Here is a 20,805-nt window from a genome sequence, read left to right on the forward strand (position 1 = left end):
ACAACAATGGTGCTTTTGTGAAAAGATTGGAATGATTCAAATATGTTTGTAACGCTCTATTCGGATTTTGAGTAAATTAAACGTTATTCAGGCTACACGACGCCTCGCCTGTCAAAATGTACACACATGATCGAAACTAAGATGGAGCGTGTTGGCAACATTTATTGACAAAACGAACGGGTCGAACAAACGGTTGCTGTTGAAAAACACACCGCACGTATTGGCTGTCAACAAACTTCTAAGTTTGTCCGAGAAATTTGATCATACCTCTTGCACAATTGATATTGGCCATGAATGAAAGGAAAGATTGGAGCTATTTGTTTTTCTTTGCGGCACCATAAGCGCGTGGTAGCATGGAGGGTCAATTAAAACACCATATGAAGAATCCAGCCGCTGTAGAGGTGAGTGTTTGTGTCCAGAGAGAAGTCCAATAAATTAAGTATTTAGGGCTTATCGTGATGTGTGACTCATTGACGTGGTTGAACTCTTCTCTTAACACTTCGTCTGTGGGTTTTTTAGCGTTCTCTTTTAAAATCATCACTTGACACCAGTCATTTCTTTTCATCCCCGTACCCGTTCAGGATCTATTTTTAGGTTGGATTCTTATTGGCCTATATTTCTAGTTTCGATTATGCAGGCTGCTTTTAAATTCCAAAAATATAGTCTTCTTGGTGGTTTGGTACTCCAAAGTAAGCCTCCTCCCTTGACATCTAGTGCAATCAATTTGTGAGTGTTGACAATTGTTGTTTACAATACCTCAGGCAGTCACGTGATGAATCAGATTGATGTCCTTTGAAATTAATTTCGTACCCAATTACTCTGTTATGTATTTGCTGATTGATTCAATCAGAAGTTAAAATGCATTATTTTTCAAGGTGTTTTGTTTTGCTTTTAGGATGTGGCTGGTTCCATTCAAGAAGGTGGGACTTCTCAGAGAAGTAGAAATGAAATTCAACAATTATCACCAAATAAAAAGGAATCAAGTGGTACTGCAGATTCCACTTTACAATCATCAATATATTCCACTGCAGAAGAGGTAGGTACCTAGTCTAGTTGTTTTATACAAGAAACCTTTATGATTGGATTTGTTTCTGAATGAACTCACCATATTTCAGGATCCACATGATGTGCAATCTGTTTCTAATGGCCTTAATGAGTCCTCAAAAAAATCTGGACAAATATTGTCCACAGATCAGCTCTATGACCGCATAAGGCATCTTGAAGACATTTTAGCTGGTAACAAAGCTGGAAGCAACTCTTTTTGTGGTATAAATCTATAAATTTTTTGGTATTTCATCCTGCTTTTGCTTCTGCTTTCAGGGAAAGAAGCTGCTCTGCTAGCTGTCACCCAAGAATTAGATGCTGTGAGGGAAATGAGTTGTATTGATGCCTCTATTGGTCCTCTCTCATCTGGTTTTGATGTTGATTTCAAAGCTTCAATTGCTGAATACAATAGAAAAGTATGTATTTGCATTGTACTCTGCCATACCATTGGCCTTATGAAAATATTCAATAGCCAAACTTCTTTCAGCTTCAAGAGCATGCTTCTGCATTGCGTCAAAGAGATGAATACATAAACAAGTTGGCTGAGTCATTAAAACAAAGTGTTCTTGATCGTGAAGAGTTAAAACAGGAAGCAAGTCAGCTTACTACACAAGTTCACACACTCCAGACTCAACTTCAAGCTGTTAAACGGCAAATGCAACAACCGCAGGTAGCTCTACACATATTTGGGTTCAGCATCATGTGCTACAGGAAGTGACACAGCTTTCTAACAATTCTATATTTTTGTTTTTCATAGACCAAGTTCCTAGATGCTCTGAAAGACAAAGAGGCTCAGTTGCAGAAAAAAACTGCTGAATTGAATCTCTGCAAAGCTCAATCATCAAAAGAGGTACACACAAGGCGATACATTATTTTGTTAAGTCGCAATTTTACATTGTTATGTTTTGAGGAAGGGTGGCCCAGGGTAATGTGGTGAAGAGGCACCCAGTGTGTATTTTTTGTTATCTATCCAAAAGTACCTGGGGTTATTCAACAATGTTTTGATCTATCTATCTATCTAAATCTAGGTTTGCACCATGAAGGGTCTCTATCCTCACAAACGTCTTTTTTTTTTTTTTAATGAATCTTCATTTGATGTACATCATAACTGTTGTTCAAAATGTAATAACGTCTTGGTCTTCATGTGTAATTCAGGTGCAGTATTTGATGAGCTCACTTGAAGAGCTGCAACAACGTGCAGCTAGGAGTACATCAGCTTCTCCACCAGCTTCAAAGACCAAAGAAGAATCAGATCTCAAACATTTAACTGATCTGAGGTAAGCAATAGATAGTTTTTTTTTCTCTGACAGTAAGGTATCTTGTTGCTTATAACTAAATGATTTTTGTTTTGTGTCTAGGCTCCAGTATGATTCTGACAAGAAACTGTTTACCAAACATATTACTGAGGCTCAGGAGACTGAAGCTTTCCTCAGGAAACAACTATCTGCTGCCCAGAAAGAATGTGAAAACTTAAACTTGGAACTATCTACCATAAAACTGGCATATGAAACCCAAATGACTGTCTGCAGGGATCAGCATGAGCTGGATCAGAGACTTGTACGTATATCTTGTATATTTTTTTCATTCTACGATATTCCTCGACATTCAAATTAAAAGGGATTTTGTCTTTCTAGGAAGAACAACAAAGTCTTGAAGAAAAGTTAAGTTTGGCTCATCAAAAATTGCAGGAAAGTACCAAACAAGCTTTAGAATTGGAGAAAGAGGTACATGTTTTAAGGGTACAGTTGAAAGACAAGAATGAAGTTTGCAAGAAACAAGGAGATAAGATCCAGCTACTCCAGAGTCAAACACAAGAATATGCAACTGATATTGCTACATGCCACCAAACACTAGAACAGTACAAGAAAAGGATTGATGAACTGCAGGCTAAACACTCGGAGGACATAGTTCATATGGAGGCAAATCACCGTACTGAGGTGATGCATTTTAATCAAAGGATTTCAGAACTACAAAAAGTAAATGACAGGCAGTTACACAACATGCATCAGGATTTCAATCGAATGAAACAAAGACAAATGGAAGAGCTTGCCATGAAGCAGTTGTCTCATGAAAATGAGGTTAATACTAGTAAGCGAGATGCTGAAAGATATAGAGCAGAGCTAAGAGAGAAAAACAAACTGTTAAATATTCAAGAACAACAGCTTGAAGAAGAACGTCAGTGGAGTCGGACGTATAGTCAACAGGTTCAGGAGTTGGGTGAAAAATTAAATGAAGAGGAGGACAAAAGTGAAGAATACCGAGAAAAGATTGAGTCGCTTGAGCAACAGCTCAAAGAAATAGATCAAGCATGCACCTTACACCAGCCTCAAATTGAGTTTTTACACAAACAGCTAATGGATGAGCGACAGAAATCCACCAATATATTACAGCAGCTTGAAGATGTCCGTAAGCAATTATTACTGGAGCAAGAGAGGTGTAAGGCCTATGGTGTAAGCATAGAAGATGCAAATTCTAAAGTAAGGGAAATGCAAATAAAAAATTCAGAAATTAAGACACAAGCCTTAAAATTGGATCAGAGTTCAAAACTAAAAATGAAGGCTGATCAACAAAAAATCAATGCTCTTCAAAGTGAAATCCTATCACTAAAGGAGCAGCTATGTAGAGAGCAAAGTCAGGTTGAATCCTACAGAGTTGAAACAGAAGTCCTGAATGAGAAATTGAAAAGCCTTTCTTTCCTGCAAAAAGATTTGGAAAATTCTCAAATGCTCCTGGAGGGTGAAAGACAAACGTCAACAAAGTGTAAAATCGAAATTGAAAACCTAAACAGAGAGTTAATACTTCAAAAGAGCAAGTATGAAGAAGATTGTGGAAAGCTGCTTTCACAAATTCAGGAAAGCAATATCTCTATTAAAACCTTAGAGGAAAACTACAAAGAACGTGTTTGTAGTGAAGGTCAACTATCTGATGATGATGCAAATAAACAAAGCAGTCTAGACAGGAAGCAGTTGCAAGATTCATTAACAGAGTATTTGTCTCAGGTGACATCTCTTGAGGTAAAGATAGAAGTACTTCAAGAGAAAAACATAAACTTAATTAAAGAAAGGGAAGAAGCAGAGGCACAGTTGAAAATAGTGAAAGAACATCTAAAGATTGCTAAAGAAGAATTTGAAAATAGCTCTTCTGCACTAAGAGATGAGCTCTCTAAAAAAGATTTAGAGATACAAGAACTTCGCAAAATGAATAATGAAACTTCTATGCAGAGGAGTGAGATCGAGTCTTATAATTTACAAGTTAGAGAACTTATTGCTTCAAAACATGCTTTGGAAAAAGAACTTTCTGTAGAAAAAGCAAAATATGGTGAGGAAATTAAAATCTTAAAAGATCAAGTCGTTAACCTGCAGGAAATTTTAAAATCTTCTATTCAATCATCCGAAGGTGAGACAACTCTTCAGGATGTTAAGTTTCCTGTCAAGGATTTACCTCCTAGTTTTGCAAAAGCAATGTTGTCTGCAAGAGTATCAAGAATATCAGAAGCTGTAGCTCACTGGTTTAAAAGATGTGAAGATCTAGAAAAAGTAAATTTAGAGCTGAAAATTAATGTAAAAGAACTACAAGCACAGCTTTTTGAAGCTGATAGTGAAGTCAAGTGCAATCGTTCACCACCTCAGATCCAGTCTATTGATACTGAAAAGAGATGGTGCACATGTGAAGCAATATTTAGCAAAGAGAGAAATACTTTGAAGAATTCAATTGAAATGCTTCGCAAGGAACTTGTTGAAAAAGAATTGCACTATGAAGACAAAATGAGAAATGTGTTACGGAAAAGCAAAAATTTTACTCAGACTTCTGATACTATCGATAGTGTTGCAAATCTAATCAATGATTTTTCTTGTATTGCCAAAGAAAAAGTTATGCTGGAAAATGACCTGAGGAAGGTCAAACTTGAATGTGAAATGTATTCATTTGACAATTGTAGGCTAGCTGAAAATTCAGAGAGAGCTAATAAATTATTGGAAGAGTCTTGGAAAGAACACATCACACTTGCAAGTGATTTACACAAGTCTCTTAAAGAAAATAGTGTTGTACGAGCTCGATTGATGAGATTGGAAACCATATACGAGTCCATCAAAGAGAAATCAACTGCTCCGATTGACTTAGTTTGGCAATTGATTGAAGAACTTTCAAGTGCACCAATAGAGAAAAGCCATTCACAGGATAACACACACAAACCTGGTATTTTAGAAAAAATTGAATCAGTGATCAAAATCATCACCAAGATGAATTCTGATTGTGAATCATTAATTGTAAAGCTTCAGAAAGATGAGGACAAAACTGTATGTGGCTACCTCCAGTCTGAAGCTCTTGGACTGCGTCGACTTCAATCTTTATTGCTTGAAACTCAGCAAACAATTGTTAGCAAGGTGGGACCAGCTCTACAATTGCATGTTGATTTATTGACTAGACAGCTGGCAGATAAACAGATAGCTTTTCAAGATATTTGTGAGGCACATTACTCATTGGAAGCAGAAATGCGCGAAATGGAAAAAAGATTCCAGCAGCAGGAAGAACATTTGCAAGAAGAGCTCTCTAAACAAAAAGCTTCCGTTAAGTTGTGGAAACTAAGAGCACAAGCTGCTCAAGTACAAAGTTCAGCCTCACGTATTGCTGATGACAGTCAGTGTGAAAATATCTCACACATTCTGGAAGAGATGGATTCTGTCCACTCTCAAGCCATGACTTTATTGCATGCTGAAATGGAAAGAGTAGCAACAATAAGGGAGAATAAAGTAAGACTAGAAATGTCTGATAAACTTCATGCTGCTGAGAAAAAGTTTAAACAGCAATTTGATGAAATAGAAAAGAGAATCAAAACTGAAAGTAGTGTGAGAGCCTTGCAAGTATTGCACCAACAAGAAATAGATGCTGTACGTGCTGAATGTGATCTTACTCGAATCAAAGCGATTCACAAATTGCAGGAACAGCTACCATCATTCTTTACTAAACCACCTGAAGTAAGCCCTAACTTGTCTTGCAGTAATCTATCACTACGGTTTATGAAACATCACATATCTACCAATTACAACAAAGCTCTCCAAAAGGTATCATCGACCCTTCAAAATGAGTTGGGTCAGCAACTCTCTCTATTTGTGGACGACCTAAGGAAAACTTGTACTCTCAATGACTCGGAGCTTGATATTCTTATACATGATGCGGATTGTCTCAATAATTTTGAAAATGTGGTTGCAAGGGCCCATGAAATAGGAGAAAAGCTTTTAGATATGCAGACATCAGGACTTCAATCAATCCTTTCTATTTGTGAGTCAAATCACAACTTGATGCTTGAAAAAGTTCAAGAGATGTCAAAAGAATTTAATACTCATTGTGGTATAAAAAATCAACATGATGAATTAATGAAAGCAAAAGAGGAACATCGCCTAACTATAGAAAGCATGTCTGCCGCTCATAAGGCTGAAGTTTCTCGTCTTCGACTTCTATTAACACAGCAAAATGTGGGGGAAACTTCTGAACCTAATGAAACTGCCTTAAGTGTGCTTCATAAAGAACTGGAAGAAAAACACAAAAAACAAATGGAAGAATTACGCACATATTTTGAACAAAAATGTGCAGATTTTGAGAAGCATTACTCAGAAGAAGTGTTTAGCCAACACAGTCGTAAGCTTTCTGATTGTAGTTCTGCATCGGAGTCAGAGCTTGTCTCAGAGATGTACTATGCAGGGCCAGGATCATCTAATTGCGCTGTTCCTAGTGGTCCATCTCATTTTTGTGATTTACTAGGAGAAAGCAGTTTTAAGGACATCGAAGAGCAGACTCCTACAGTAGATGTAGAAAAACTGTTTTTAGAAAATAGAGAGCAGCTTGAGACTCTGCGTCTAGCCTTAGAAAGTCGGCACCAAGGGGAATTAGAAGCTCAGAAGGAGCTTTTTGAAGGAAAAGTAGAAGAACTTCTTCGTAACATGAATGAGAGCCATGCAGCTGAATTGAAACTTCAATCCAGTCGTATGCAAGAAATGAAAGATGAAGAAGTTGAACTAAATAAGAAACTTTTGGAGGCTGAAAATGAAATTAAACATTTAAAACAACAGCTGTCTTCTGTTCACCAGAGAGACAGCTTATCATCAGGGGAACAATTGGAATGTGATAAGAAAGGTGATGTGAAACAACATGATAAGCAGACACAATCCCAATTTGAAGATGAATTGAAGAGAATGGCTGATGTTTTAAAACGCAGGGATTCTGAAAGCTCTGCACAAATTGCAGCCCTTAAAATAAAACTTAGACAAAATCAAGAAGACATGTCAAAACTGGAAAAAGATATGTCAAATTTGAGGTCAAAACATGAATCTGATGTCCAATCTCTCATTTCATCAAATAATGAAAAAAATACAAAGATTAAAGAATTAAACAATGAAATTCAAGAGCTATCATTACGCATAGAAAAATGTAATTTACTGAAGGAAAAAGCAGAAATGGAATGTGATAGAATGAAAGAGGAGTGTGAAAGTCAGATGCAAATAAAGGACAAGGAATGTGAAAGTCAGATTAATGATTTGAAATCCGCTTTGAACAAAGAACGACTTGTTCAAATAGAAGAACAGAAAAGTATTCAGGAAAAAATTAACAGCTCAGTTGAAGAGAAGAGAACATTGTTGGAAGCAGAGTATACTGAATACCTTGAGTTTGTTAAAAAGTGTGCTGATGAAACTAAAGTGCAACTAGTTAGTAAACATGAGGATGAAGTGAAGCAAATCATTGATAAATATGAGAAAGAATTGGCTTCTTTTAGGAGTCCTTCAAAAAGTAATTCCAGTCAAGCTGATGGAGAGCCTCTAATTAAAAGCAGCTTCACAAATTTGTTGGATAGTGAGAGATATAATAAAGAATCATCACTTCAGAATTGTCTTCAGGAATTGTTAAAGTTGGTTGAATCGCAGGTGGAAAGTCAACAAGAACCATTTGAGAAGATTGTTGTTAAGTTATGCAATGAAGTAGACCAATACCAGCAAATCTTACATCAAGATCTTGAGATGAAACTTGAAAGTGTCCAAAAAGACTGTGAAAAACGTTTCCAACTACAGTTAGTAGAAGCACGGGGTGATATTGTCCAGGCACTTGAGAAGCAAATTCAGCTACTTCTTGATGATAATACTAATGTTGACGATAAGCCTCCTGAACTACAGCAGTTAGAGAAAAAATTAGCCTCAAAGTATCATGAAAAATTGATGAATATGCAAACAGAATATGAAGCTAAGATATCAGAACTAAATGCAAAGCATGCATCGCAGTTGTCATTGGCTCGAAGTAAGAAACAGTCTAAACATGCTATTATTACTGCTGAAGATTTAGATAAACTCTATAGAGAACGCGACTGTCTTCGAAGTGTTGCTGCAACCTTACGTGATGTGGTGGCAGAATTGGTTCGATATTTTGTGTCATGGGAAGATGACTTCAATAACACTTTAATGGATGAACTAGTGAAGCTAGAAGCAGGGAGAGATGATGACATTCTGACTGTCACTCACCAAGACCATGACAATAGTGTCATGTTGAACCAATCATGTGATGTCAGTCAAAGAGACTCCACTGCTAGTGAAGATGAAATGCCCATCATAGTAGCAACACCAGCTCGAGGGAGGCGCTTGTCGTCTTGTGTTAAACGGGTGCATTTTGCACCTGATGTTTCTGGCATCCTATCTTTAATTGATGATGGATCTTTATTTGAAAGTGTTGGTTTAAACTGTAGCATGCGAGATGCCTCATTGAATTTCCAAGAAGAGCTTGATCGATGTTTAGCTCGGTTACGCAGTGACTCTGCAGCATTATATGCCTTATCAAAGCCTGCTCTACCCTCTGTCTCATCAAAACAATCATGTGCCAATCTATCTAATGAAGAATCACCTTCGGGCGATCAATCTGGAAAACTATCAGATGCTCTCCAAACTATTGCACGACTTCAGAGAGAAAATGAAGGGCTTCAGAATGAGTTGAAAATTTTATGTGAAGAACAAGAAAAGTCATTTGCTGAGCTTCAAGCCACTCGCCAGCGTCTTAATAGTTTGGAGCAAGAGGCACGCCACCAAGCTGAGGTGGTTGCTGAAGGATATGGAGAAGGCGAGCAATCAATGACATGTGACTTTCCAAGCAGTCCTCGTGCAACCACCGTTGAAGAATTGCAAAATAAAGGTTAGTTGTAACACACTATTACCTTATTACGGTTACAAATGTAGTATGTATCAAATCTATCATGCTCCCTCTTTTACAGCTCGATCTCTTCTCTTGGGAACTAGTAATACTGAAGAAGTGTCTGGAGTATTATCTCCAAATTCAAGTCAACATTTGCCCCACATTGTAGAGGAATTGTGTCGTGACTGGGAACGTTTGGCAGAAGATTCTAGGCATAAACATGAAGACTTGCAACAACAGGTTTGGCCTATTCATATTTAGCAATGTAAAATTGCAACCACACATTTTGTTATTTTTTTTATATTTATGGATTTATTCTTTTAAAGGTTGAAGCAGTAGACAAACAGCTGCGGGCAACTAGGGCATTCATGGATGAACAAGCAGCAGAACGAGAACAAGAACGTGATGATTATGTTGAAGAAATTAAGCGCTTGCATGAACTGGTTCGGGACAAAGACCGCGATCGGAGCTCTCATCAACTTATGAACCATGAGGTATACTCTTTTTCCTTACACTTGTCTTTCACTCAAAGTTCTGATTGGGATACAAATTTCTTCATCACCTTCTGTAATGCACTCACTTGTTCTAAGCCATTTTTTTCATGGATCTAACACCAATAATTTGAATGGGTATTTGCTTGTTTCCTCTCTTGAAGAAGGTGGCACAGTCTTTTAACCTTGTGCTAAGGTGGGTCTAGTTACTGGAAAATGGGTTTATGCAAAATGACAATCAACAGGTTTATTTGTGTAGTCAACAAAACTTGTACTATTTCTTTGTTGACTGCGGTTGACGGGTTGGACACTGATCTTGGCTTATCTATCTTTGTGTTTCATACGGACTGATTCAGGTTCATAGTTTTGTAAAATTAATTTTCCATGACAAAATTTTAATGTGTCTTTGAAAACATTTGATAACAGAGAACAGATATCATAAACATAAATAAACATGTGTTCAAAAGAATTGTCCAATTTTTTATGTCATTGTTTTGCTGATCCATAGTCTTAACTAAAAGTTGTATCTTTGTGCACTGACAGTCAACCCGTGAAATATGCATGCACCTGAAGCACCTTGGCACTTCAATATCTGTAAGTTGTGACACATCTCTCTATTTCTATTTGTTTTGTAAGTACTAGATGCCTTGGATTGATTCTCAGCTAATGGGAGCAGAAGTGCTTGTTTGTGGTTTTGTGGTTCTTCTCTGTTTGATTTATTTTAGCTCTTTCTTTTAGCTTCATAGTGAGTGTACTTGAAAGTTGCGGCAAAACTGTGTTTTTAGATATGTGACTAAATGTTGTTGTGAATGGTGAATGTGTGTGTGTATCTAGTGTGATTTTATCTATCTAATTTTATATTGATACACATTTTGAAATTTTAGTAATTCAATTTTATTGCCATTTGTGTTTTATAGGTAGAGTCTTTAGAGGGTCAATTGAAAGAGAGTCAGGCTATACTTCAGGACAAACAAGAAAAGCTAGAAAAATTGAGTGCTGAGCACAAACAAGCTGTTGAAAAGGTATTCAATTAAACTAAACTTATTTTCCTTGGTGATGTTAATGTTATTGTTTTTGCATGATATTTATATACTGTATGTTTAATTAATAGATTTGGACCTTAAGAGACATAATAAGTGATTTAGAATGCCAAGTAGCTACCAAAGCTGAGGAAGCAGCAACTGTGTCAGCGCAAAATGATGCTCTTCGTCAAATGGTTGAACAACAAGGCCGTACTCAGCTAGAGCTTGCTCAAGAAGTAAGTTATTACCAAGAAAATATTTACAGCTGCTTGGATTTTTGAAAGGCTATAGTAAATTTGTTTTTTGATAGATGGAGCAGCTGCAGCTTTGTACCAATGATGGCAGACTTGTTGAACGAATTAGTCAATTGGAAGAACAACTCAGTAAACACCAGGCTTTGGCAGAGCAGCTAGGTGATCCAAGCTTCATAGAACAAATGAAAATTCAGGTAAAGGTTGTATGTGTCCGATATATCCTCGGATATATCCATTGCTGCTTTGTTCTGTATTTTTTGTGATGCCATTGATTTTTGTAGCTGCAAGACCTAACTGCGTCTCTTGAGTTACACACACGAGAATTAGAATGTGCATATGTTAATAGCACACTACCAGCCAGCCCTTGTTTGAGTTCACCATCAGAGGATGTATCTGTTCGAGAAACAATTGAAGCTATTCGTGCAGCTGCTGAGAAAGATGCTTCTCAGCAATCAGATTCTTGTTTAGTTTTACCTTTCAATGAAGTTTCAAGAGTTATGGACCAATGGCAAAGACATGCAAGAGCTGATGATGCAGTTCTTAAAAAAATACGTGAGTTGGATATGCAAGTGGATGACTTGCAAGCTGAAAAAGAAGCTCTAGTCAATAGACTCCAAGAGCAAATGCACCTTTCATCCTCACTACAAGCGAAACTCGAAGATCATAGAAGGAAAGCTGATGTAAAGCTCACTGAGGCCACAGCCGAAATGCAAAGTCAAATAGAGGATCTAAGAAGTGGGATAAGTAGTTATTCAGAAAATTTAGAAGCTCGAGAAAAGCAGGTTTGTGTACAAAATTTACTTCATTTGTTACCAAAGTTGCCAAAAGTCTACAGTATCTACAAGTTTTTGACATTTACAGGTTGAAAGTCTAAGAGCAGCCTTGTGCCGTGCTGAAAATGAATTAAGAGGACGGGATGCGGATATAAAGAATAACGCTGAGCTTGAACGCAATATTGCTGCTCAACTGCAGTCTCAGATATCTAAGCTAAGTGCTGACAAAAATAAGCTTCAGGTTAGTTGTATAGGTTTTAATGATTTTAGGAGTACTTTTGCTTCATGACCATGACTTTCTTTCAGTTCATTTGCATGTTTGAAAAAGTGTTGACTTCACCAAGCTTTGGCACAAAGTACCTACAATAATTGCTCACTGTATTTATAATCTTAACCACATCTTTGTTTATTTACTACCCTGTTTTTGTGTGCTATGTAGATGTATACATCTAACCCTTATCTCTTATTTTACATTTTATTAGGCACTGCTTTCAGAAAAAGATGATATGCATGTTTCCATACCTGCCCTTGTTGAATCAATGCTGCTTGACAAAAATGCTGATATTGACAGATTAGAACAACAAGTCCATCATTTGACCAAGCAGGTAAAACAAATGTGTGCATTACTGACAATATAATACATGTGCTCATAACAATTTATGCTTTAAGAAATCTTAAACTACATCCTGTATTAGGAATCAAATGTGCTTTACTTTGAGATATTTTTTGCATGCCTTCTAGAAGGCTGTTCAAATCTTTACTCAGAGTCCTATTGTTGTTTGCCATTATTGTCTTCCTTTTCTCTCAAAGAGATTCAGGCCAATGCCATGTTATAACTTGTCTCCTGTTTTAGCTCAGCTTTGTTCAATCCTTATGAGCTTTAGTTCTTTTGAGTTTTACAAAACTTGCTTTATATCAATTTTTCATCCTTTCAATTTCTGTTACTGTTGTATTTTGGTGTAATTGTAGATCCCGCACTTCTTATCATTTTCAGATGGAGCTGAGTAGTCACTATGTTGTAACACCTAGCACTACCGTAGAATTTGAATATTGTGAATCTGAGAAAGTACGTGCACATGTTGCCTTATCCCCTGTTATGGAACTAAGAAGAAGCCTACCTATACCTGTGATTAATGTATGTTTTATGATCCATTCATGTTTGATTCTTTCAAATTTTGGGATGAGTGCTTCAGAGAATTACTTTTACTGAAATATTTATTTGAATATCCAACAGGAAAGCACCCTTGGAAAAAGTGAACCGCGGCCAAATGATACCCCTCTTTCATTTATTGCTCATCAGACTTCCCTTGAGAACAATGGAGAGGAATTACATCCCGGAACAGATGTCAGCGTGAAACCTATTCCATTAGAGGACACTTTGGTGTGTTACTGTTGACTAATTTTAATCCCCCCCCCCCCCCTTGTTATAAAATATAATGACTTCTTTAAGTGTGGAATATGTATTTACACTTGTGGTTTTTGAACTAATTCTAGTCTGAGATGCAGTCAACTCCACAGTCCCAGCAAAATTCAAATAGTCAAAGTGCATCAGAGACCCTAAGTTCTACAACTGGAACTTTTGATACGTCAAGTCTTGCTAGTTGTGAAAAGCAGGTGGCAAGCCTTGAACAAGAGCTTGAAGCTAAGACTAAGGAAATTGAAGACTTAACAAAAAAATTAAATGACAATGCCAATCTTATTTCTGAAATGCATATAAAAAACAAGAGTTTGGAAGAATGTGAGAAAAAATTGGAAGGAATATCAATCCTAGAAGAAGAACTTGCACATCTCAGAGAAAGACACGAAACTTTAAAGGTATTGCTTTTAAGTTCATGTTAATTAAAATGATTCCAAAGAGTACTTCAAATTTAATTCAATTAAAAATTCTCCGCAGAAATTGTATGATGACAGAGGTCTTGAGGTTGCACAGCTCACAGAACAATTGAACCAAGTTCAGGCAAATACATTTAGTGTTCAAGAAAAGGATGAGGAAGTACTTTCTGTAAAACCCTGCCAAGATGTTTCTGAGGTACATTTGTAACATCAATATTTCTGTGTTCTGTTTCGTCTTGTGTATTTTTCATTAATTAATTACTTTATTTGGGTCCAGCTCAAGGCGAAAGAGTCTGAGATTCAGCGCCTTAGAAATGAAGTTTGTGCCACTCAGACAATTCTCACTAGCTTGCAACGTAAAGTACAAGAAGCCAAACAAATTGCCAGATCTCCTAACCGGTCCTCACCAGAAAACAATCAAGTAATTTGTGTTACCTATCATTATGTCAGCGGTTAATATTTAGTAAATATCTACATACGTAATATCTCTTGTTTGCAGGCTCTGCGGGTTGTTCAGAACGAGCTAGAAGCAGCTAAACTGGAGATTGTTGAGCTAAGAGAGTTATGCCAGTCAATCAGGTCTGAAATGGAGGGAGAATATCAGTTAAAACAATCTGAGTTTGAAAAAATATTACAGCGTGAGCAGCAAGAAAAACAATCTCTTATGACAACTTTAGATAAACTAGAGCAAGAAAGTTCAAAAAAACTGCTGAGCAGAATAGAAAGTGATCTAATTGAGGCTAAAAAAAGTGTTTTGGAAAAGGAGAAAGAAAACAACATGATGCGCACTGAAATGAATCAACTCAATATGGAGTGTGTTGCACTTAAAAATCAACTCAGTACTCCTATTAGAGAAGCAACTTCTCTGGCACACAAGTTAGATGCTGAGAAAAAGTTCGCTGAAGCTCTTAAAGAAGAGCTTTTGTTGTTTAAAAATAGAGCTTCCTCTCTGGAAGAGAAATGCAAGTCTCTTGAGGATCAAGTGAAAAATATGCAGATCATGGACAAAGCTGAACATTCTGAAGGAAATAAACATTTGAGGGAAATTTCAGAACTTAAAAGACGTGTTGATGACTCGTTTCTGGATCGTAGTTTGTTACAAAAGCAAATTGAGCAACTTTCACATGACAATGCTGTGCTTAAAGAAGAAAATTTTGAAGTATGTAAAGAACTTTCTGATATGAAACAACTTATAATTGAAATGCATGGGGTGAATGCATCTAGAGACAAAGCCCAGAAATCACTGGTGTCAAAAAGTACTGAAATAAGTGAGAGTAAGATGCAAAATAATGCCCTCTCGCAAGAACTCTTTTCACTACGAAAAGCTTTGAAGAACATTCACAAAAGTATACATGATACTTCTGGGTTAGCAGAAGAAGATCGTCAGACTCTTTTTAAATTGCAGAGACAATTTCACAGACCTGATCTCACTGGTGCAGGAGATGGCCCATTTAACAAATTGACTTTAACAGAAATTGACATTAATGAAATACCGCCAGAAAACGTTCCTCTGAAAGGTTTGTTTAGTTCAATTTCCTATTCTTGTTATTAGATATTAAAATACGGTATTGAAATGTCTTCATACAATTTACAGAATCTGAATCTCTTGAAGATCTCACTGGACTTGTGCAGCATGAATTGCATGTATCAGTACAGCTAGATCATTCTTTATTGGAAACAATAGACCCATCCAGTAAAAATGTAAGTGCTCTATGTCCCTTTTGCATTGGTACAGTACACTTACTCCGATGAACACTCATACTCAAATATGTTGTTTGAAAAAGGGAAAGATAAAAATTCTGTTAAAAATACATATTCTAACCTGTACTTATCTTACAGCCAAGTGTGCCTGTGATAAAGCAAACTCCAAACGGACGTGGTAAGAACTTAGTATTCATTGTCGTTGTTTTTTTTTTGTAATTCTTTCAAAAACTCCCTGACTATATACATATAATATATAAATATATATCTCTCTCTCTCTTCTTAGGCTTGAGTGAGAAAAGTTTGAGTACTGAGGTGGAATCTAGGTAACAGAAAATAGAAATTAGACCTATCAATAAAGTAAAATATTAATAATAATCACAAATTTTTCTCCTCTCTGGATAGATTGACCCAAGAGGTCATATATGCTCAGGAAAGGATTCACCAACTTGAAGATGAGTTGAGCAGAATGAAAGATTCTTTCCAGCTATTAAACACTCAGTTAGAAGCTGAGCGTGCTCAATATTACACTTTGCAGCAACAAGATTGTGATTTGATTAAGGTTTAGTATTTCAAAATAATTCTATTGCTCTGTTTGCTGAATTTTGTAATTGTTACGTTTTTCTTTAATTTTAGGAGATGCGAGTTAAACTCTCAGAGGCTCTAGATGATCAAAATGCTCTTCGATTACAATTACAGTCTGAATTCAAACAAAAATCTTCTTTAGCTGACTTGAAGGAAGCTCAGGTCAGTTTTAATTCCCACAGTATCTTTCATTTAGATAATTATCCAAGGGTTTTTAAGATTTTGTACATGTATTCTCTAAAAATATTTGTAGGGATTGGTTTGTACTGATGCAAATTCAACTGGCCATCGTCCAGTAAATGAAAAACTTCAGGTACGGGTGTGTATTATGCTTTACCTTGCGAACTAAATCAGAAAACTTATATCAGAAAAGAATTATTCTGCTATGATTTTGATACAGCATTCATTAGACATTTTGATAAAACATTGCTTCAATTAAGGTATTATTATTTGCAGTATTATGAGGAATCTGAACTTACAAAGTTGCGTTTGGAGAAAGAAGCAGCAGAAAAGCAACTAAGACGATTGCAGGAGGTAGAAATTCAAAGAAGTCGTAGGAGAGCTGTCACTGAAGAAAAGCATAGGCGAAAAATTGATCAACTTCAAACATTACATGTATGAAAAATTTCAGGATGATTATGATTCATTTATTCCTGTTGTATTCAGTATACTGTAATAAATTTCTATCTCCCTCCAGGCTGAAACTCAGCAAGAATGTGTAATGCTTCGTCAAGAGCTTGCTGCTGTGAACCAGAAACTTCATGTTGCTCATGACGAATTTGCTAAGGACAGAGACACCCAACTTAAAAATCATGCTCCATTCGTTGAGAGATTAAAGGTCAGTGTTTGAGAGGGAGCTCCAGTCCCCCGCCCTTGACCGTGCGTCGTGCGATGCATGATGAAATGTATCATATGTATTTTTGAATTTTGGTCGCTTAATTAATTTGAAAGTTGGCGAGCAGACAGTGAAAGGTGTTTTCTTGTCAGTTGTCAGTCTGGTTAAAACCACACTGACATTGCCTGATTGCTTCCTGGCAACAGAGATGGGTAAATTTAGCGCTCATCAGTATTCCAGCCAGTTAACATTTGGAGAAAATGGGATGTACAAGTTAAGTTTCATCCTTCCTTAACAAAGTATTAAAATCTGAAGTCTATATTTTGAACGGTGCGACCAGATGCGATTTAAACCCCTAAGTGGGACGCGGGCTTCTGTGAGCGGCCACCCATGCGATGGCAGGATAGGACTTTCGCGAGTCCGTGTGCCTCGTTTTGCTATACCGCCCTTTGACTGCAACTTAGTCCAAGATTACAAGCTGTGTGTGCGGGAGATTCGGTAGTTACCGTGTCGCTGTTTCCTCTAGCCAGGGTCTGACCACTATGTGGCCACGCCCCAAATTTGGCAAACGACATTGGCTAAATATATCCATCTCGGTTTCGTGCCAAGAGGCAATTAGGCAATGTCAGCGTGGTGTTAAGTAGACTGACGCCGGAAAGACATCTTCAACTGTCCACCCGCCAGGTTTTAAACGACCTATATTCGAGAAATTACGTAATATGATTTCTCTTGCGTTCGTCCAAGAGAGCGGCCTGCAAGATTATTGTTTTTTAATGTTGTAAAACTTCTAATTTCTGTTTTACCTATTTTGATTTTCTTTCAATCAAAGTTACGTAATGAAAATTTATCATGTTACTTTTCCCTAGAATATGAACACATTTCTTGAGGAGCATATAGAAGAAAATGTGAGAATGGCAAAACAAATGGAAGATCTTACTGAAGAGCATAGAAAATTGCGACGACGAATTGCTCAACTCGAGGGACAGTTGTCGGAGAAACGAAGTAATGAAAGTTTTGAGGTAGCCAATGCACGGTTTGCTGCAGAAAAAGCTGAGTGGGAAGCTGAGCAAAAGATGTTGCTACTGGCTTTAAATGAAGCCAAGCAAAAGCATATGCTCTGTTCCGATTCTGATGTAGAAGAAAGGGTTAGTATCTATGTAATAAATGCTGTTACCTCTACAGCTTTAGTTTTATTAAATTTCTACTAAGTAAATGTCATCCCTCAGGTAAGCCACCTTTTCGGACGATACCTTCGTATGCAGAGCTACAGAAAAGCTTTGGTGTGGCAAAAACGGTATCTTCTTTCAGTGATTAGTGGACTAAATGAATCAAAATCACTAACATCACATTACCTCGCAAACTCAATTGAAAATAACAAAGTTTTAAAGCGTAATCCTCTCAGAAGGTTTAGGTCAGTATTTTGCACAGTATGTTTTGTTTTTATTGGAAACTGAGTTGTTCTTGGCTCAGTTAATCTGGACTCAAATCAAACTTTTGCAGATCTGTTGTGATGGTGATGATGGCTGTTCATCGGATGCAATTTATGGTTGAGAGATGGCTTCGTGGTAAACGTATTGGCTGTGGTGTAGTAGTGCAGCAGACTGTTTCTCACTGTGCATTTTCAACTTCATCTATTCCTCAAGGTTCTTTTAAATCATTACAATGTTGTTTACTTTATTAACTAGAAAATTCACGGACGGTATTGACTTTTATCTATCCATTGTGTAGGCCATAGCTCACTCTTTACTGCCACCCACATACCAACAGAGGAGATGCGCAGTGGTCTCTCTCAGTCCCCTCCTACTTTGGAAAGACCTCGTCAACTTAGGACTCAACATTTATCAAGCTCACAGTATCCAAGGTTTGTGAATGAGGCCAGGGTTAAAGGATAAGACTGTTCTATCTACACATGTTAAAATTTTTCTTCAACTAAAATTTGTATGTGTTTTGTGTTTACAGGCTCTCTACAAGCAGCAGAGGCCCATCTAATAGTCTCTCTGAATGTGTATCAAATTTTAATTTGGTACAGCAGCGATTTGATGCATTATTATTAAATCCACCAAAGTAAATTAATTGCAGTTGTTTTGCACTATTTCTGTTCTTGATCCTCAACCTAGGCAATTAAGAAAAATGTATGTATGCAATATCTGCGCCTGCTAGTCTTCTTAGTTCCATGTTATAATGTAGTAGCCCACCAAAGTGCTTTATACTTGTAAAGAAGTATTACTTTACATGTTACCTGCCATTTATTTCTTGTACTGTTGTTGCAATTAAATGCTCATAGCAGGCATGACTTTAATTTTGTCTGTTGCCATAGTCCAGCCATACAGTAATTAAAATAAAATAGATAACAGTAGACATTTTTGTGGGGGTACTTGACTACTTTGAGTTTTCATAAGGTGTTGTGATACTTAAATCTAATCTAGATAATTGCACATTTAAGCAACTACCAACAAACATTTTTTTATATTTATATATATTTGGATTATTTTCCTTGTATGTGGTTTTGTTTGTCTTATTTTGAGTATGCCTGACTGCATTTGTATAACTGAAATTTCTATCTACTAAATGTACGGTATTATGTATTACCAGAAGAATTCAGTTTAATTTAGTTCTAGTATAAACAAGCATTGTAAGGCTGCATTGTGATGAAAATAGAGTACCTGTAGAAATAGTTTTAAGAGTATTCTTCACTATTGTAACTTAATTGATTAACACGTTGAGTGCGACGTGACCCACACGGTTGGGCCTAATAACATATTGCATACCCCCGCCGCACTCAACGTGTTAATGAACTTTCTGAAATCTTTTTATCTGTGCCTTTAATTTCAGACAAGTTTTAAAATTGTACTTTAGATTATGTACTTTCTATGCAAATGTAATTTAAATTTGAATTTGTGTTCTATTGCACCTGGGAGACTTTTACCAACTGTAAATATACCAACATACCTCAACAGAAATTGAATTTGTATTGCTAATTTTTCCAGCTGAACGTTTTTGATTTTAAATGAGATGTTTGATTTTTTATCTGTCAACTTCCTTTTCAAATGTGTTTACTTTTATTCAGGGTCAGCTGGACTACTTTGAGTTTGACACAAACTTGATCCATGTACTGACTGATTTATGTAAAATAAATTATGTGCATCAGCTATATTTCCTCTACAAATTCTCATTTCGTAATTGAAGCTCTCATTACGATCCGACACAGCATTTGGCGCTGATCCACCCGCCGGACGTTGCCGTTTGTTTCTGCCGCTCACTGGAGGCAGCCGAGCGTCGCTTCGGGGCTCATGCCGACGCCTGTGTGCCGATGTCTGTAGCGCCAGCGCCGTCCCCTCCCCATGCTCCCACGCCCTACCCCATGGCCCGTACCGCACCGTACCGCACAGCGGCGCCTCCCCACCCTCGGGCCCCCGGCCCTGCCCCGGCCCTGCCCTGCCTCAGTCAGTTCGCCGGGCGACGGCAGAGGGGGACGACCGTTGCGGACGCACAGAGGCAGGCGTCAGCAGACAGCCCAGTGCACTGCTGAAGCTCCTCCAGGTCCAGCACACCGCACCGCCACTGCTGCAGCCACCCAGCGTGCCCAGTTCAGGACCGCCACCAGCTCGCTTTCCGAGCAGGTCCAAGGCAGGCTCCGGGTCGACCCCAGCGCAGCCCAGCGCAGCGCCGACCCGTCCAGGCCGTGGCCCGGCGCTTCCTACCGGCTCTCTAGAAAAAGGTAACTATTTGTGCATATGTGATCAGTATTCATGACCACGAGGGTTGTGTGCGTGTGCGTGTGGATGTGTGTTTGTGCGCAAAGTACAGTATGCGAGTGCGCTGGCTATCCCCACGTCGTCCGCTGGTGCATGTGGCCCTCTCTGGGAGGGAAGTACCGGCCCGGGGGAGTCGTTGTCTCGTTTAATTTGATTTAACAATCGGGATTGTCAGGGGCACGGGCCGCGGCTGTGATCGGCACAGATTGGGTGGCCGGTGAGGGGGATGCGGCCAGGCAGGCCGGGCCAGCAGACCGCGCAGAGCGAGGAGGGTCGGGTCAGAACAGCTGAGGGGCCTCGGACATGTCAGCTGGAATTGGCGCATGCGCCCTGGGGCCCCGGGGGCGGG

General features: G+C 38.0%; 2 protein-coding genes across 6 annotated transcripts in view; both read left to right on the top strand.

Annotated features, from left to right (window-relative positions):
- The first annotated feature begins 173 nt into the window (after positions 1–173).
- Positions 174–19,854, top strand: LOC113205763 (pericentrin-like). 5 transcript variants are annotated; one of them, XM_052265344.1, is made up of 37 exons: positions 175–401; positions 896–1,036; positions 1,116–1,236; positions 1,321–1,460; positions 1,532–1,714; positions 1,802–1,894; positions 2,200–2,321; positions 2,403–2,601; positions 2,679–9,207; positions 9,287–9,447; positions 9,534–9,701; positions 10,242–10,292; positions 10,616–10,720; positions 10,810–10,956; positions 11,031–11,168; positions 11,256–11,756; positions 11,836–11,988; positions 12,230–12,352; positions 12,742–12,882; positions 12,982–13,128; positions 13,242–13,562; positions 13,642–13,776; positions 13,858–14,001; positions 14,080–15,097; positions 15,175–15,281; positions 15,420–15,459; positions 15,568–15,607; positions 15,687–15,843; positions 15,918–16,028; positions 16,120–16,185; positions 16,323–16,481; positions 16,564–16,704; positions 17,568–17,846; positions 17,928–18,112; positions 18,202–18,344; positions 18,430–18,562; positions 18,661–19,854. In XM_052265344.1, the coding sequence occupies exons 1-37, from the start codon at positions 354–356 to the stop codon at positions 18,767–18,769; spliced, it is 12,699 nt and encodes a 4,232-aa protein (XP_052121304.1). In that variant the 5' UTR covers positions 175–353; the 3' UTR covers positions 18,770–19,854. The 5 variants fall into 5 exon arrangements, with proteins under 5 accessions (XP_052121307.1, XP_052121308.1, XP_052121304.1 ...); XM_052265345.1 differs by having other exon boundaries at positions 16,120–16,179; XM_052265347.1 differs by lacking the exon at positions 12,230–12,352 and having other exon boundaries at positions 174–401.
- A 293-nt stretch (positions 19,855–20,147) lies between these two features.
- The window catches only part of LOC113205762 (microtubule-associated protein futsch), a 130,959-nt gene continuing 130,301 nt past the window's right edge, over positions 20,148–20,805 (top strand). The window contains exon 1 of the mRNA XM_026421511.2: positions 20,148–20,419. The gene's annotated coding sequence lies outside the window, so the exon portion shown is untranslated. The remainder of the gene's footprint in view (positions 20,420–20,805) is intronic.

Source organism: Frankliniella occidentalis, unplaced genomic scaffold, assembly GCF_000697945.3.
Source record: "Frankliniella occidentalis isolate FOCC.00 unplaced genomic scaffold, Focc_3.1 Scaffold26, whole genome shotgun sequence".
In the NCBI taxonomy this organism is placed as follows: Eukaryota; Metazoa; Arthropoda; class Insecta; order Thysanoptera; family Thripidae; genus Frankliniella; species Frankliniella occidentalis.